Source organism: Saimiri boliviensis, chromosome 14 (genome assembly GCF_048565385.1).
Source record: "Saimiri boliviensis isolate mSaiBol1 chromosome 14, mSaiBol1.pri, whole genome shotgun sequence".
NCBI lineage: Eukaryota > Metazoa > Chordata > Mammalia > Primates > Cebidae > Saimiri > Saimiri boliviensis.
This window is the reverse complement of record NC_133462.1, coordinates 38,131,448-38,148,662: the sequence shown is the minus strand read 5'-3', so window position 1 is coordinate 38,148,662 and position 17,215 is coordinate 38,131,448. Positions and strand designations below refer to the sequence as shown.

The 17,215-nt window shown below is 52.1% G+C and overlaps 1 protein-coding gene across 2 annotated transcripts in view; it reads right to left on the bottom strand.

Annotated features, from left to right (window-relative positions):
- MYO1F (myosin IF) overlaps positions 1 to 14,841 on the bottom strand; it is a 55,382-nt gene extending 40,541 nt beyond the window's left edge. Inside the window, exon 1 of one of the 2 annotated variants that reach the window (XM_039466987.2) lies at positions 14,681 to 14,841. In XM_039466987.2, coding sequence (XP_039322921.1) covers positions 14,681 to 14,683 — 3 coding nt within the window. In that variant the 5' untranslated portion in view covers positions 14,684 to 14,841. The other variant, XM_074384681.1, reaches the window with a different exon arrangement.
- Positions 14,842 to 17,215: the final 2,374 nt, after the last annotated feature.

Sequence of the window (17,215 nt, the reverse complement as noted above, 5' to 3'; positions counted from 1 at the left end):
GGTGAAACCCTGTCTCTCTACTAAAAATACAAAAGTTAGCCAGGCGTGGTGGTGGGTGCCTGTAATCACAGCTGCTAGGAAGGCTGAGGCAGGAGAATCACCTGAACCCAGGATGCAGAGGTTTCAGTGAGCTGATATTTTGCTACTACACTCCAGCCTGGATGACAGAATGAGACTCTGTCTCAAAACAAACAAACTAAACCATAAAATAAATAATAAAATTTTAAGACAGGGTCTTGCTCTGTCGCCCAGGCTGGAGTTTAGTAGTGCAATCACAGCTCCGTGTAGCCTCGACCTCCTGGGCTCAAGCAATCCTCCCGCCACACCGCAGCCTCCCGAATAGCTGGGACTACAGACCTGTGCCACCATGCCTGGATAACTTCTTCTTCTTCTTTTTTTTTTTTTTTTTTTTGAGACGGAATTTCGCTCTTGTTACCCAGGCTGGAGTGCAATGGTGCGATCTCGGCTCACCGCAACCTCCGCCTCCTGGGTTCAGGCAATTCTCCTGCCTCCGCCTCCTGAGTAGCTGGGATTACAGGCACGCACCACCATGCCCAGCTAATTTTTTGTATTTTTAGTAGAGACGGGGTTTCACCATGTTGACCAGGATGGTCTCGATCTCTTGACCTCGTGATCCACCCGCCTCGGCCTCCCAAAGTGCTGGGATTACAGGCTTGAGCCACCGCGCCCGGCCTGGATAACTTTTGTATTTTGTGGAGATGGGGTCTTGCTGTGTTGCCACAACTGGTCTTGAACTCCTGGGCTCAATCAATTCATCTGCCTCAGTCTCCCAAAGTGGTGAGATTATAGGCCTGAGCCACCACACCTAGCCCCTCAGCCCTCTCCTCTGGTCTCTGTTCATCCATCACTCCACCTAACGCTCCTTATCCCCGATGAAGGATGCCAGGCTTGGCGGGGAAGGCACAGGGTGCTTAGTGATCTGCCGGCTGCGGGAGCAGAGCAGGGAGATGGGGCGGCTTGGTGGAGAATGGTCGGATCCCGTTTCTCACTTCCCGCCAGCCTCGGAGCCTCTTCCTTTCCCATCCTCCATCCCCTCCCCAGACCCGCGCCAGCCCCTGACTTCTCTGTGGCATTTGACCCACTGCTGCCAGGTGGCCTCCTTCCTTCCCGTCTCTCACCTCTCCTCTTTTGTGGTCACACATCCCAGCCAGTCCCTTTGAGCTCCTCCAGGCCACCACGTGCTGTGACCCCTGCCCTCTGTGCCTGTGTGTGACCTTCCTCAGCTCCACCCTCCACTCCTGGCCCTGCCTCCCTGCTGTCTCTGCTTTGGCCTTCTCTGTCCTCTGTGTACTGTTTTTCTTTTCTTTTTCTTTTTTTTCTTTTTAGTCAGAGTCTACCTCTGTCACCCAGGCTGGAGTGCAGTGGCACAATCATAACTCACTGCAGCCCTGACCTCCTGAGCTCAAGAGATCCTCTCACCTCAGCCTCCTGGGACCACAGGTGCATGCTACCCTGCCTGGTGCTAATATTTAAATTTTTTTGTATTGATGGGGTCTTGCTATGTTGCCCAGGCTGGTTTTGAACTTCTGGCCTCAAATGATCTTCCCATCTCAGCCTCCCAAAGTGGTGGGATTTCAGGCATGAGCCACCTTGTCTGACCCAGACGACACTTTCTTTAGGCCCCGTGGAGGAGACTGAGGCATGTGCTTTCCAAAAAACTCCTCTTCCAGAAAGCCTGCCTGGGTTGCTCTCTCCTTTGAGCCCGACTGAATTTGTCTAGTGCCTTAAACACTCTGGCTTTCTCAGGCTTACTCTGTCTCTATTCAATACATCTTTGCAAAGGTGGAGACTGACAGATAGGAGTGATGGCAATTTGGAGCTCCCTCATTTGGTGAACTCATGGGCAATTAAGATGTCTCTCTTCCTGGAAGCTTCCCATTCTCAGGCCAGGAGCTCCTGGAGGCAGAGACTGGGGCTGAGTTGTTTCTCTGTGAAATGAACAAGGGACGAAGGCAAAGAAAGAAATCCAGATTCGGAGCAAAACCCTCCAGAGCAAACAAAGCTGGTAATTGAAGTTATTTTTTTTTTGAGATGGGGTCTCACTGTGTTGTCCAGGCTGGATGGGGTGCAGTGGTGTGACCATGGCTTACTGCCACCTCTACCTCCTGGGCTCAAGCGATCTTCCCACCTCAGCCTCCTGAGTAGCTGGGACTATAATTTTTTGTATTTTTGGTAGAGACAGGGTTTTGTCTCTGGTCTTGAACTCCTGAGCTCAAGCGACCTTCCCGCCTTGACCTCCCAAACTGCTGTGATTACAGGAATGAGCCACCGTGTCCAGCCTGGGATTGAAGTCTTTAAAGTGGACTGTGTTTGCCAGTGAGTTCCAGGGCTACAGGCGGGGCACAAGCAGAAGAGTCTATATGAGCAACTGTAAGGGAGAAGTGAAGCTGGTCTCTCCTGGGGGTACTGGGGAGCCACAGAATATTCTTGATTGGGTGGGGGGTGGAGGTACATGGTCAGATTCTGGACACCCTGACAGCTAGAGGTGGGGGCTGTCAAGGGATGCCCATGGACATTAAATAAGCCCAGCCTTTGGCATGAGGACAGATCCATTGTCTCATCTGTAAAAAGGGAGGAGCAGGCCGGGTGCGGTGGCTCACACCTGTAATCCCAGCACTTTGGGAGGCCAAGGTGGGTGGACCATGAGTCAGGAGATCAAGAGCATCCTGGCTAGCATGGTAAAACCCGTCTTTACGAAAAATACAAAAAATTAGCCAGGTGTGATGGCGGGTGCCTATAGTCTCAGCTACTTGGGAGGCTGAGGCAGGAGAATCGAGTGATCCTGGGAGGTGGAGGTTGCAGTGAGCTGAGCTCATGCCACCGTGCTCCAGCCTGGCAGAAGAGCTAGACTCCATCTCAAAAACACAACAACAACAACAAAAAGGGAGTAGCAGCTCCACTTCACAGGGTTCAGGAGAGGCTGAACTGCTTTGGGGAGCAAGGTGGGATGGAGGGCTGGCGCCCCTCCCCAAGCCTGAGTGGTCGTGAGGATAGACCCAGGCTGAGGGGTGTTTGACAGAATTAACCCTCACCGAGCACCTATGCTGTGCCTGATTTGGGGGATGTAGATCACTGATGTTACCAGCCATCGTCACATCATCTCAGTGTGGGGTAAGCTCAGAGGGAAACTGAGGCTTGAGAAGGACAGTGGCTTCCCTGAGGACACTTGACTAAAGACACAGGTACTGTTTCCAAGGGTGTGGGATGTGAACCTGGGTCTATTCAATAGCAAAGAACAGGTTCTTGGCTGGGTGAGGTGGTTCCTGCCTGTAATCCCAGCACTTTGGGAGGCTGACGTGGGTGGATCACTTGAAGTCAGGAATTCAAGACCAGCTTGACCAACATGGTGAAACCCTGTTTCTACTAAAAATACAAAATGTTAGCCAGGTATGTTGGTGTATGCCTGTAATCCCAGCTACTTGGGAGGCTGAGGCTTGAGAATTGCTTGATCCCAGGAGGCAGAGGTTGCAGTGAGCCAAGACTGCATCGCTGTACTCCAGCCCGGGGAAAGAGAGTGAGACTTGGTCTCAGGAAAAAAAAAAAAAAAAAGAACAGGTTGTTCTTGCATCTGTGTAAATGCGTAGGAGGCTGGGCTGGTGCTGAGAAGGATTTTTTTGTTTTGGTTTTTGAGACAGGGACTCACTCTGTCCCCCAGGCTGGAGTGCAGTGGCACGGTCATGGCTCACTGCAGCCTTGACCTCCTGGGCTCAAGTGATCCTCCTGTCTCAGCCTCCCACATAGCTATAGGCACATGACACCCTGCCTGGCTAATTTTTAAGTATTGTATAGTCACAGGGTCTTGTTATGTTGCCCATACTTGTCTCTAACTCCTGGGCTCAGGCAATCTTCCTGCCTCGGCCTCCCAGAGTGCTGGGATTACAGGCATGAGCCACGATGCCTGTCCAAATTCAACATTTTGGAAGCTCACTTCGCTGAAGGTCATGCTGGTGGTGGCGTTAAAAGTGATCTGTGGGTGGGACTCTCATACTTGTGTACAGGTGAGAAGGCATTCCTGGGCCTTCTTGGACTGCTGACCTTACAACTTTCTTTTTTTTTTTTGGGGGGAGACGGAGTTTTGCTCTTGTTACCCAGGCTGGAGTGCAATGGCGCGATCTCGGCTCACCGCAACCTCCGCCTCCTGGGTTCAGGCAATTCTCCTGCCTCAGCCTCCTGAGTAGCTGGGATTACAGGCACGTGCCACCATGCCCAGCTAATTTTTTGTATTTTTAGTAGAGACGGGGTTTCACTGTGTTGACCAGGATGGTCTCGATCTCTTGACCTCGTGATCCACCCGCCTCGGCCTCCCAGAGTGTTGGGATTATAGGCTTGAGCCACCGCACCCGGCCATTTTTTTTTTTTTTTTTTTTTTCAGACCAAGTCTCACTCTGTTGCCCAGGCTGGAGTGCAGTGGTGTGATCTCGGCTCACTGCAACCTCTGCCTCCTGGGTTCAAGTGATTCTCCTGCCTCAGCCTCCCGAGTAGCTGGGATTACAGGTGCTCATCACCATGCCCAGCTAATTTTTTGTGTTTTTAGTAGAGATGGGGTTTCACCATGTCGGCCAGGCTGGTCTTGAACTCTTGACCTCAAGTGATCCACCCGCCTTGACCTCTCAAAGTGCTGGGATTACAGGCGTGAGCCACCACACCTTGGCCTGACCTTAACCCTCTCCTATTTTGACACACATTTTATTGTAACTTCTGCATTATAGGCTATCACATTGATTGTTTTCGAAACTATGGGAGTCGGGTGTGTTCCATTGTCTGAGGTTAATGTCGGGATTTAAAGGAGACCTAATTCGGTGTTTTTATAAGAAGTGGGTGCTGGCTGGGCATGGTGGCTCACGCCTGTAATATCAGCACTTTGGGAGGCTGAGGCGGGCGGATCACTTGAGGTCAGGAGTTTGAGACCAGCTTGGCCAACATGGTGGAACCTCATCTCTACTAAAAATACAAAAAGTAGCTGGACGTGGTGGCTGGTGCCTGTAATCCCAGCTACTCGGGAGCTGAGGCAGGAGAATCACTTGAATCCAGGAAGCGGAGGTTGCAGTGAGCTGAGATTGGGCCATTCCACTCAGCCTAGGCGACAGGAGTGAAACCCTGTCTTGAAAACAACAAAAAAAGAAGGGGGTGCTGACTGGGTGCCCTGAGCCCCTGGGGCGCATTGGGAAGAACCAGGGAGAGGACAGAGTCCTGGGGAGCAGTGGCATGGAGGGATTGAAGGTGACACCCATCACAGAAGGGCTGAGTAGGAACCACCTACTCAGAGGCAAAGCCGGGACCAGGTGGTGGAGGCCCAGATGGGACGAGGGTGGGTTAGGAGCCATCAACTGAACCCTGAAGAGTGTCTGAGCTCACTGGAGACTGAGAGGGGCCGCAGGGTCAGAAGCGGGATTCGGAGGTGAGGAGGTATAGATAGGAGTGAGGATCTGGCTGAGAAGGGGAAGAGGGAGAAAGGCTGTGGGGAGAAGTGGGGTTGGGGAGTCTGTGTTTCCTGTTTTTTTTTTTTTTTTTCTTTGTTTGAGACAGAGTCTTGCTTTGTCGCCCAGGGTAGAGTGCAGTGGTGTGATCTCAGCTCACTGCAACCTCCGCCTCCTGGGTTCAAGCAGTTCTCCCGCCTCAGCCTCCTGAGTAGCTGGGGTTATGGGCATGTGCCATCACACCTGGCTAATTTTTGTATTTTTAGTAAAGATAGGGTTTCACCATGTTGGCCAGGCTGGTCTCCAACTCCTGACCCCGTGATCCACCCACGTTGGCCTCCCAAAGTGCTAGGATAACAGGCGTGAGCCACTGAGCCCGGCCTGGGTCCATTTTATAGAAGAGAAAACTACAACACAGAGAGATTAAGCATCCTCTCCAGGGACACACAGCAGGAACACAGCAGTTGCAGAGAGGATCTGGGGGAGGGCACACGAAGCTGTCCGCCCCCAGCCTGGTCTATCTCAGAGGTTGCTGGGGCTGGTGATTAGGTCAGATAAGGATGGAGTGGGGAGAAGATGGGTCGTGTCCACCATTTCCCTTTTGGGGGCTAGTCCAGCCTTCAGGCCACCAGGCCACTCAGGCTGAGCTAAGACCCAAGGCCACTTCCCCTCACTGGGGTCAGCTGTGTCTGGCTAGGCCCGCCAGCTCTCCCGGCTCTGATCGCTTGCTTCCTCTTCTCATCCTTCCCCTCTTCCCACATCCAGCAGAGTGGCCCTCTTCTCTTACGGTTCTCTCCCTCTCTATCCCGCCCCAGGCACTAGAGGCCCCCAGACACTCCATGCTCCAGCCAACCGTAAATATCACAGGCTGTTTGTATTGAAGGGAGAGAGGGTTTTGCTCAAGTGAATATGGTATGGGAGGACAGTCGAGAATTTTGGCATGTGACAGACTGGGGTCAAGGACTGGCTTAACAGTTGACTCTGTGACCCTGGGGAGGTCACTTCACTTCTCCAAACCTCGGTTTCCCCATCTTGCAAATGGATTCAGCCAGGCATGGTAGCTCATGCCTGTAATCCCAGCACTATGGGAGGCTGAGGCAGGCAGATCACTTGAGGTCAGGAGTTCAAGACCAGCCTGGCCAACATGGCAAAACCCTGTCTCTACTAAAAATACAAAAATTAGCTGGGCATAGTGGTGGGTGTTTGTAGTCTTAGCTACCTGGGAGGCTGAGGCAGGAGGTGGAGGTTGCAGTGAGCCAAGATCATGCCACTGTACTCTAGCCTGGGCAACAGAGCGAGACTCCATCTCAACAACAACAACAACAACAACATCAATGACAACCACCACCAATAACCAAAGGGATTTCATAATGACCCCGTGTGGGGTCTCTGAGAGGAGTACATGAGCAAACAAGGAGAAAAGAGGCACCGAGATGCCGGCATCTGTGACCCTGAGAGCATTGAAGACATCAGTGTCAGACAGAAAGCCGGATCAATACATACTTGTTGAATGAATGAATGAATGAATGAATGAAGTACCATTGGGATGAGACTGCCCCCCACCCTATCTCCCAGGTATCTGTCTCATGCTGTGGCCCCCAAGTCTCCATGGGGCAAGTCAAAACTGTTTGTTTGTAAGTGTCTTCCTTGGGGGTGGGGATGCAACGAAGAGGTTGTGGTCACAGTTGACCACAAGCTGAATATGACTCAACCTGCTGGGGCTCTTGTGAAAGGCAGTTAGGGGCTTGACGTGGTTGGGGTAGGAAGGACGGGTAGCTTCTTCCTTCAGCTCTTCAGAGAGGTCTCCATACACCAAGGCAGAAGGCAGAACTGGGGTAGGCGGGGACAACTTTCCTAGTTTCACAGGAGGGAGGGGTGGTTTGTGGTCAAGGCGACGGCGCCTCTGGGGTGGGAGGATGCTTGCCATGTAGTGAACTCACTTCCTGGGCCCCTATGTGCATGGAGGTAGGTGGAGACCAGGCTTGGGTGGGTCAGGCCTAGAACCTGCCTTTGTGGGGGCTCTGTTCCCCAAGTGGTGTCTGAGTTGCTCAAGAAGGAGACCATGGCTGGAGGGTACTATGGAGAGGTGGGAGGGCTTCCTGTAGGAGGCAGGTCTTGCAACATGAACTTCCCAGGCAGCATCTGTGGTGGCTGCAGGAGGCATCAGCCAGAAAGGCCTTGGGTGTGTGGTGGACACCAGGATTCTAGTCTGTTTGGAATGCAGAGTCATGGTGTTGAAGGGATGGAGAACCCAGGGCACATGGGGTCTGCACATAGCCCTGGCGGTCTCTCATCTCTTAGGAAGAGGGTAGGTTGTGGTCAAGGTGCCTGTTTTTTTTGTGGACAGGGTCTTGTTCTACTGCTCAGGCTGGTATGCAGTGGTCCGATACCACTGCAGCCTTGATCTCTCAGGCTCAAGTGATCCTCCTGCCTCAGCCTCCTGAGTAGCTGGGACCACAGGTGTGCACCACCACACCTGGCTAATTAATTTTTTTTTTGAGATGGAGTTTTGCTCTGTTGCCCAGGCTGGAGTGCAGCAGCATGATCTCGGCTCATGTAACCTCCGCCTCCTGGGTTCAAGTGATTCTCCTGCCTTAGCCTCCCAAGTAGCTGGGATTATAGGTGCATGTTTGGCTAATTTTTATATTTTTAGCAGAGACTGGGTTTCATCATGTTGGCCAGGCTGGTCTCAAACTCCTGATCTGAGGTGATCCACCTGCTTCGGCCTCCCAAAGTGCTGGGATTACAGGTGTGAGCCATTGCATCCAGCCATATTTGTTTTTTTGTTTTTGAAATGGAGTCTTGCTCTTGTTGCCCAGGCTGGAGGGAAGTGACTTGATCTTGGCTAACTGCAACCTCTGCCTCCCGGGTTCAAGCAATTCTCCTACCTCAGCCTCCCAAAAAGCTGAGATTACAGGTGCCTGCCACCACACCCAGCTAGTTTTTGTATTTTTAGTAAAGATGGAGTTTCATCATGTTAGTCAGGCTGGTCTCGAACTCCCGACCTCTGGTGATCCACCCATCTTGGCCTCCCAAAGGTCTGGGATGATGGGCGTGAGCCCCCGCGCCCGGCCACATTTTTTTTTTTTTTTTTTTTGATATAGACAAAGTCGCACTATGTTGCTCAGGCTGGTCTCAAATTCCTGGGCTCCTGATCCTCCTGCCTTGGCCTCCATAGCGCTGGAATTACAGGTGTAAGCTGCTACGCCTGGCCAAGGTGGCTATTAATAGTGTGGCCCTGGGGGGGTCACCAAGTCAAGGTCCTCGTCCATGTTAGGTTGTTCGGGCAGCTTGCCTAACCTCTCTGCCTCAGTTTCCTCATTTGGAAAATGGGAGCATTGAGGGCTGCGGACCTCAAGGGGCTGTTCTGCAGATTACATGAAGCAAAGGCTGTCCAGTGTCAAGGCTGGCCTCCCTCACGATCCTCATCAACAGTGGCTTTGAGCCGGAGGAGGAAGGGCTGGAGGAGGGAGCTTTTGCAATTCGCCCCATGCGCTCTAGGCTGTCTGCTTCTGGGCGTAATGAACGAGAGCTCTAGATTGAAGACAGCAACCAAACAGCCACTTCCTTCCTCACCGGTCCTGTCAGCTGTGGTTGCCGGGAGGAGAGCGAAGCTGCTGTGTCTGCTGCTGGAGCCAGCTCTCAGCTCCTAGACCCTGCCCTGGTGCCTGGGGGTGGCCCTGGAGTCTTGCCCCCAGCTCATTGGGGCTGTAGGACCACATTCTGGGTCCCTGCACTGTGCAAACACTATTCTTACCTCCAGGTAATCCCAGCACTGTAATCCCAGCACTATAATCCCAGCACTTTGGGAGGCTGAGGCAGGCGGATCACGAGGCCAGGAGTTCGACACCAGCCTGGCTAAGATGGTGGAACCCCGTCACTACTAAAAATACAAAAATTAGCTGGTTGCGGTGGCGGGTGCTTGTAATCCCAGCTACTCTGGAGGCTGAGGCAGGAGAATTGCTTGAACCTGGGAAGCGGAGGTTGCAGTGAGCTGAGATCCTGCCACTGCACTGCAGCCTGGGCAACAGAGCAAGACTCCATCTCAAAAAAAAAAAAAAAAAAAAAAAAATTCTCACTTCCAAAGGCTTCTGGGCTTGCCCCATCCCTTGGCGGGCACTGGACTCTGCTTCTTTTTTGCTTACCCAGAGGCTACCATCCAATATGTGGAGACTCTCGTCTTTCTGGAGCTGGGCTCGGTCTCATCACTAGAGATTTCTGAGAGTCGGTGGCTACTGCCTCAAACATCTACGCACAGAAGCTGGAGCTGGGGCATCCTGGTCTTGCCCCTCCTGCTTTGTGGGGAAGATCCTCTGGGATGGGGTCCCCAGCTCCCAAGACAGAAACCTGCCTGTCTCGAATTCATTGCTACGTTCACTCTTTACATCCAATCAATGACAGACATTTTTTCTTCCCCCCGAGACAGAGTCTCGCTCTGTTGCCCAGGCTGGAAAGTAGTGGTATGATCTTGGCTCACTGTAACCTCTGCTTCCTGGGTTCCACTGATTCTGCTGCCTCAGCCTCCTAAGTAGCTGGAACTACAGGTGTATGTCACAATACCCAGCTAATTTTTGTATTTTTAGTAGAGATGGGGTTTTACCATGTTTGCCAGGCTGGTCTCAAACTCCTGACCGCAGGTGATTCACCTGCCTTGGCCTCCCACAGTGCTGGGATTATAGGCATGAACCACTGTACCCGTGCCCAATTACAGGTCTGTCTTCCTCCTAAATTTCTTTTAAGTCTCAGCCTTTCCTCATGGCCACTGATTCAGGACCCAGCAGCCGCATCACTGGTCTCCCTGCTTTGTGACTGTATCTTCTTTATTTGCTTAGAGACAGAGTCTGGCTCCATTGCTCAGGCTGGAGTGCAGTGGTGCCGTCACAGCTTACTGCAGCTTGGAATTGTTGGGCTCAAGCGATCCTCCTACCTCAACTTCCCAAGTAGCTAGGACTATAGGTCCATGCTATACATGGTAGCATGGACCTAATTTTTAAATGCTTTGTAGAGATAGGGTCTTGCTATGTCTTTCAGGCTGGTTTCGAACTCCTGGTCTCGAGTGATCCTCCTACCTCCATCTTCCAAACTGCTTGGATTGCAGGCATGAGCCATTGTTCTTGACTCTGTGACTATACCTTAGAAACAACTGCTATTACCCTCACATCACCACCATCACTACCAAAGGCAACCAGCAGCTGTCTCCTCTCTGTCCCCTACCCTCCTCAAAGTCAAACAGAAAATACTAATTACCTAATGGCACCACTAGCCAGAATCAGACAGAGACCATGACCAGTTCCACCAACAGCCTTCTTACAATCATCCACGATCAACACCACCACCAACCCATAATACCCAACCACCATCAATAATATTTGTCATCAGCCAGGCACAGTGGCTCATACCTGTAATCCTAGCACTTTGGGAGGCCAAGGCAGGTGGATCACTTGCACTTAGGAGCTGAGACCAGCCACGCCACCGTCTCTACTAAAAGCACAAAAATTAGCCGGGCGTGGTGGCAGATGCTTGTAATCTCAGCTACTCAGGAGGCTGAGGCACGAGAATTGTTTGAATCCAGTGAGCCAAGATCGAACCATTGTACTCCAGCCTGGGTGACAGAGCAAAACTCCACCTCAAAAACAAAACAAAGCAAAACAAAACAAAGAAACAATACTGTCATCAACAACCACACATAACCAACTACCATTAGCAACCCCAGAAAGCAGCAATTATCAATCCTTTTTTTTTTTTTTTTAAAAAAAGATGGGGTTTCACCATGTTGGTCAGGCTGGTCTTGAACTCCCGACCTCAGGTGATCCGCCCGCCTTGGCCTCCAAAGTGCTTGGATTACAGGCATGAGCCACCGTGCCCGGCCAGCAATCATCAATCCTAACCTGTTCAAACCCAACGTTGAACAAGCACCGCCATTACTGATCATCATCTTACCAGAAACCAACAATAAATAAATGCTACTACCAATATCCCAGTCTCCAAATAACAGCAACCACCAACGGCCATCATTCCACCAGTCACCAAGCATCTCTAACATTTCCAGCTGAAACCAATCCACCGCCAATGAACATTAAACACCAACCGCCACCACTGGCCCACCCGCAAGAGCCAGGCAATAAGAAACAGCCACAATCACCAGCACTACCGATGACACTAATAACCCAACAATGACCTCTCACAGCAATTGGGGCTCGCTCCTTCCCAGTTACCAGGATCGTCACCACCATTCCTTCCCATTGCTAAATCCAGAAATGAATGGTCATTCCAGCTAATGGCAGCTACTGTGGATCAATTGTCTGTTATCTGCTCTGTAAAGCAATGGCCCCCAACATTTTTGGCACTAGAGATTGGTTTAATGGAAGACAATTTTTCCATGAATAGCAGAGGGGAGCATTAGATTTTTGTTCTTTTCTTTTTTTCTTTCTTTCTTTTTTTTTTTTTTGAGACGGAGTTTTGCTCTTGTTACCCAGGCTGGAGTGCAACGGCGCGATTTCGGCTCACCGCATCCGCCTCTTGGGTTCAGGCAATTCTCCTGCCTCAGCCTCCTGAGTAGCTGGGATTACAGGCATGTGCCACCATGCCCAGCTAATTTTTTGTATTTTTAGTAGAGACAGGGTTTCACCATGTTGACCAGGATGGTCTCGATCTCTTGACCTTGTGATCCACCCGCCTCGGCCTCCCAAAGTGCTGGGATTACAGGCTTGAGCCACCGCGCCTGGCTCTTTCTTTCTTTCTTTTTTTTTTTTTGAGATGGAGTCTCACACTGTTGCCCAGGCTGGGGTGCAATGGCGTGATCTTGGCTCACTGCAACCTCCACCACCCAGGTTCAGTTGAGCAATTCTCCTTCCTCAGCTTCCCAAGTAGCTAGGACTACAGGTGCCTGCCACCACACCTGGCTAATTTTTTGTATGTTTAGTAAAGACAGGGTTTTGCCATGTTGGCCAGCCTGGTCTTGAACTCCTGATCTCAGGTGATCCACCTGCTTTGGCCTCCCGAAGTGCTGGGATTACAGGCATGAGCCACAGTGCCTGGCCTAGATTTTTTCTTTCTGCTTTTTTTTTTTCTGAGATGGAGTCTCCATCTGTGGCCCATGCTGGAGTGTAGTGGAGCGATCTCAGCTCACTGCAACCTCCGCCTCCTGGTTTCAAGCGATTCTCCTCTCTCAGCCTCCTGGGTAGCTGGGGTTATAGGCACACACCACCACGACTGGCTGACTTTTGTATTTTTAGTAGAGATGGGGTTTTGCCACGTTGGCCAGGCTGGTCTCCAACTTCTGACCTCAGGTGATCCACCCGCCTTGGCCTCCCAAAGTGCTGGGATTACAGGTGTGAGCCACCGTGCCTGGCTAAGGGCATTAGATTTTCATAAGGAGCACGCAGCCTGGATCCCTCATGGGCGCAGTTCACAATAGGGTTTGTGATCCTCGATCCTTTGAGAATCTGAGAGGAGGTGGAGCTCAGGCTTGCTCACTCTCCGCTCATCTCCTGCTCTGTGGCCCGATTCCTAACAGACCATGGACCGATACCAGTCCAGGACCCCGGGGTTGGAGACCCCTGCTGTAAAGGACTTTACAAATACCGTTCCACTGTATCCTCCAGCGATCTTCCTGGCATTCACCACTCTTCCACTTTTTCTCTCCTGTCATCCTCTTCGATATGGTTGGTCCCTCCCAGACGTTGTCTGCTGAGCGGACTGTTGACTCAGCATTTCACATGGCTTCCTTGGGGAGGGGTTGCTTTTCTTTCAAGTAGCAAATCACTTCCTGTGTTCTTTTGATCAAAGCCCTGCCCATTCGAGCACCTGAGCCCCTCCCTGGCTCGCTTCTCATCTTGGAAGAATTTGAGTCCCAATCTCCGAGCTGATGGTTTGGGTGTGAATTCTGGGATGCCCAATTTCTCATCGGCTTTCTTTCTTTCTTTCTTTCTTTTTTTCTGAGATGGAGCCTGCTCTGTCACTCAGGCTGGAGTGCAGGGGTGTGATCTCGGCTTACTGCACCCTCTGCCTCCTGGGTTCAAGCTATTCTCAGGCCTCAGCCTCCCAAGTAGCTGGGATTACAGGAGTTTGCCACCATGCCCGACTACTTGGTTTTGTATTTTTTAGTAGAGATGGGGTTTCACCATGTTGGTCAGGCTGGCCTCTAACTCCTGATCTCAAGTGATCCACCCGCCTCAGCCTCCTAAAGTGCTGGGATTACAGGTGTGAGCCCCTGTGCCCAGCCCTCACTGGCTTTCTGAAAGGTGGAGATGTTGTCTCTCAGACTAACTCAACCTCTGCCTCTGGTCCTACATCCCTGACTCTACCCTGGTAAGCTGTACCTGCCAAGAGTCCTGCGATGGTTGCTGTCCCAGCCACACGCTCTCATCCTCACTGACAGAATGACAAGAAATGAAAGCTGAAGTGGTCTGCACAGCAGAGAGCTGTAGGGTGGGGTTTGTAGCCAGCCCTGGCCACCTCTTGCTTTGTGTCTTAACGGTGCTGTGACGCTGCTAGATATAGACCAATGATCACAAGGGTCTTCTCACTCTTACCACCATCAACAGACCTCAAACTGGACAGGCAGCAGCACCTCTGGCTGCCTTCCATGTCTTGGGATAAGGGATGGCTACCAAGGGTAGTATGGACATATTCAGCCTCTCCTGCCTTTGCTGCAGCCAGACCACCTGTCACCTGCACAGCGAGGACGTCACTACACCCCACCACCCATTAGACACAGCTTCCCACCTCAGTCGAGGACTCTGTGGCAGAACCCACAGCCCCTGAGGATGCTCCCACTGAAAGACCCCTGAAGAACAACTTCCCCATCTAGATGGACTTCCAAATATGACATCTGTGGGAACCAGAGCCACGAGTGGGGAAGTGACTGGCCCAAGGCTAGGCAGGGAGACCAGGTACCGAGCTGGGCTGGGAAAGGAGTCCCTTAATTTGCAAGCTAAGGAGGGCAGGTCCTTGTCCCTGCAGACTCTGATTCTCCCTGGGCCACCGTCGGTCTTCCAGCTCCTGCTCTGTTCCTTGGATCTCTGCCTAGCACCCTGGCATCCCCACCACCTTCAGATGGGAGCTTGCTTCGTGGTAGGGGCTGCTGAGGGCACCTGAGCCACACTGAGAGACCTTCCCCTACAAAGGTCCACCATGTCCCTTCCCTCACCCCAATTTCTGATGGTCATTTTCAGGACACATGTACCTGGCTGGTTCCCCTCATCATGGGCACTTCCAGAGCCCACCCCTGAAGGACTTACCATGGTGAGGGTGGTGTCTGGGCTCCTGGAGGCACCTGAACGGGTCGTGATGGAGGTGCGGGTTCAAGGGGCTCTTGGGGGTGGCTTGCGCATGGCCCTGCTTCTGCCCCTTCACTGGACTCCCGGCTTCAGTTCCTCTTACAACAACCCCTTCTCACTTCCTTTGGCAGGAGGGGCTGAGGCCACCGGGGAGGGAAGCTGGGTGTGGAGGGGGCGGGGAGCTGATTCTTCGGGGCTCTGAGCCTGAAGGGAGGGGTCAGAGCTTGATGGCAGCCACTGCTGGACCTCAGAGGCCCCTTCCCCAACTCCTCGGGGACAGGGCTGCAGCAGGAACATTCAGGTCAGCTGGCTGAAAGACTGATCACCTCTTTTCTGGGCAATTCAGGAAGCATTTGGGCTTTCCAAGTCTCTTTTTATGTTATTATTTATTTATTTTTTGAGATAGAGTTTCACTCTGTTGCCCAGGCTGGAGTGTAGTGGCGTGATCTTGGCTCACTGCAACCTCTGCTTCCAGGTTCAAGCAATTCTCCTGCCTCACTCAGCCTCCCAAGTAACGGATCACAGGCGCACACCACCATGACCGGCTAATTTTTGTATTTTTAGTAGAAATGGGGTTTCACGATATTGGCCAGGCTTGTCTTGAACTCCTGACTTCATGATCCGCCTGCCTTGGCTTCCCAAGGTGCTGGGATTACAGGTGTGAGCCACTGCGCCTGGCCACAAGTCTCTTCTTAAAACCAAGGACGGGGCCCATGAGCCACCTCTCCTGGAGAGGTGGCTCAATGCCTGTAATGCCAGTACTTTGGGAGGGCAAGGTTGGATGATCGCTTGAATCCAGGAGTTCGAGACCAGCCTGGGCAATATAGCAAGACCCTATCTCCCAAAGTGTTGGGATTACAGGCGTGAGCCACTGTGTCCAGCCAATTTTTTCTTTTTTTCTTTTTTGAGATCAAGTCTTGTTCTCTTAACCAGGCTAGAGTGCAGTGGTGCGATCTCGGCTCACTACAACCTCCACCTCCCGGGTTCAAGCTATTCTCCTGCCTCAGCCTCCTGAGTAGCTGGGATTACAGGCATCCGCCACCATGCCCAGCTAATTTTTGTGTTTTTAGTAGAGACCAAGTTTCGCCATGTTGGCCAGGCTGATCTTGAACTCCTGATCTCAGGTGAACCTACCCACTCGGCCTACCAAAGTGCTGGGATTACAGGCATGAGCCACCATGCCCGGCCCAGCTTCCCTCTTTAGATGACCCTCAGAAGCCACACGTGTCTGTGTGCAGGAGTGGAGGGTACGAGGAAGCAGGCGCATCTGACTTCGGATGCCACATCTGGATTTAAAAAACTCCAGTTCGGCCACTTCCTGGATGACTTAGTCACCCTCTTTTCTCATTGTAAAATGGGAACGTGGGTGCCCCAAGTAGAGCCTGGCCCATGTAGGATCCATTATGTGTTAGCCCATGAGCTGGTCTTTGGGACACCAGCCGACCACCTGAGGCTCCTCTTGACATTTGAGGAAATGGCAGTTCTTTTTCTTCTTTTTTTTTTGAGATGGAGTTTCGATCTTGTTGCCCAGGCTGGAGTGCAATAGCACGATCTCGGCTCACAGCAACCTCCACCTCCCAGGTTCAAGCGATTCTCCTGCCTCAGCCTCCCAAGTAGCTGGGATTAAAGTTTTGTATTTTTTGTACAGATAAGGTTTCTCCATGTTGGCCAGGCTGGTCTCGAACTCCCGACCTCAGGTGATCTGCCCACCTTGGCCTCCCAAAGTGCTGGGATTACAGACGTGAGCCACCCTGCCCAGCCGGAAATGGCAGTTCGAAGAGGTTACTTCCCCACACCACCCATCGAGGGGGTGACTGAGGCAGGACCCGACCCTGGGAGACCGTGGCAGGGACCCAGGTTCAGATCCATCTTTGGTCCAGGGCGATAAACCCGCATCCGCCTTAAAGACATCAAGATGCAGCGCCCCTAGTGGTCACATCTAGGAAGGAGCCTATCTCCCTTGGAATCTGAGCGAGTTTGCGGAATGGACAGACTTGGTGCATGCAATTCACAGCAACCTCTCCAGGCTCTCAGAGTGAATATGAATGAGTAGGAGAACCTCACTTTGTTGCGGGCATCGGGGAGGCTTCTAGAAAGAAGCAATGTTTGTGCTGACACCGACAAGAAAGCTGGAGTTAATACAGGTAAAGGCAGGAGGGTGCACCTGGCCGGGTTAACAGCTCAGGCAAAGGCCCAGAGATGGGAAGACCATAGAGCAACTGAAGAATTTCAGGGAGGCTGGCGTGGCTGCAGCTTGTGGAGTGACAGGGAGTGTGATGACCAGGGTGGCTTTAACAGAGCCTCTGCGGCCGGGTGCCGTGGCTTGCGCCTGTAATTCCAGCACTTTGGGAGGCCGAAGAGGGTGGATCACGAGGTCAGATTGAGACCATCCTGGCCAACATGGTGAAACTCAGTCTCTACTAAGATACAAAAAAGCCAGGTGTGGTGGTGTCCATCTGTAATCCCAGCTACTTGGGAGGCTGAGGCAGGGGAATC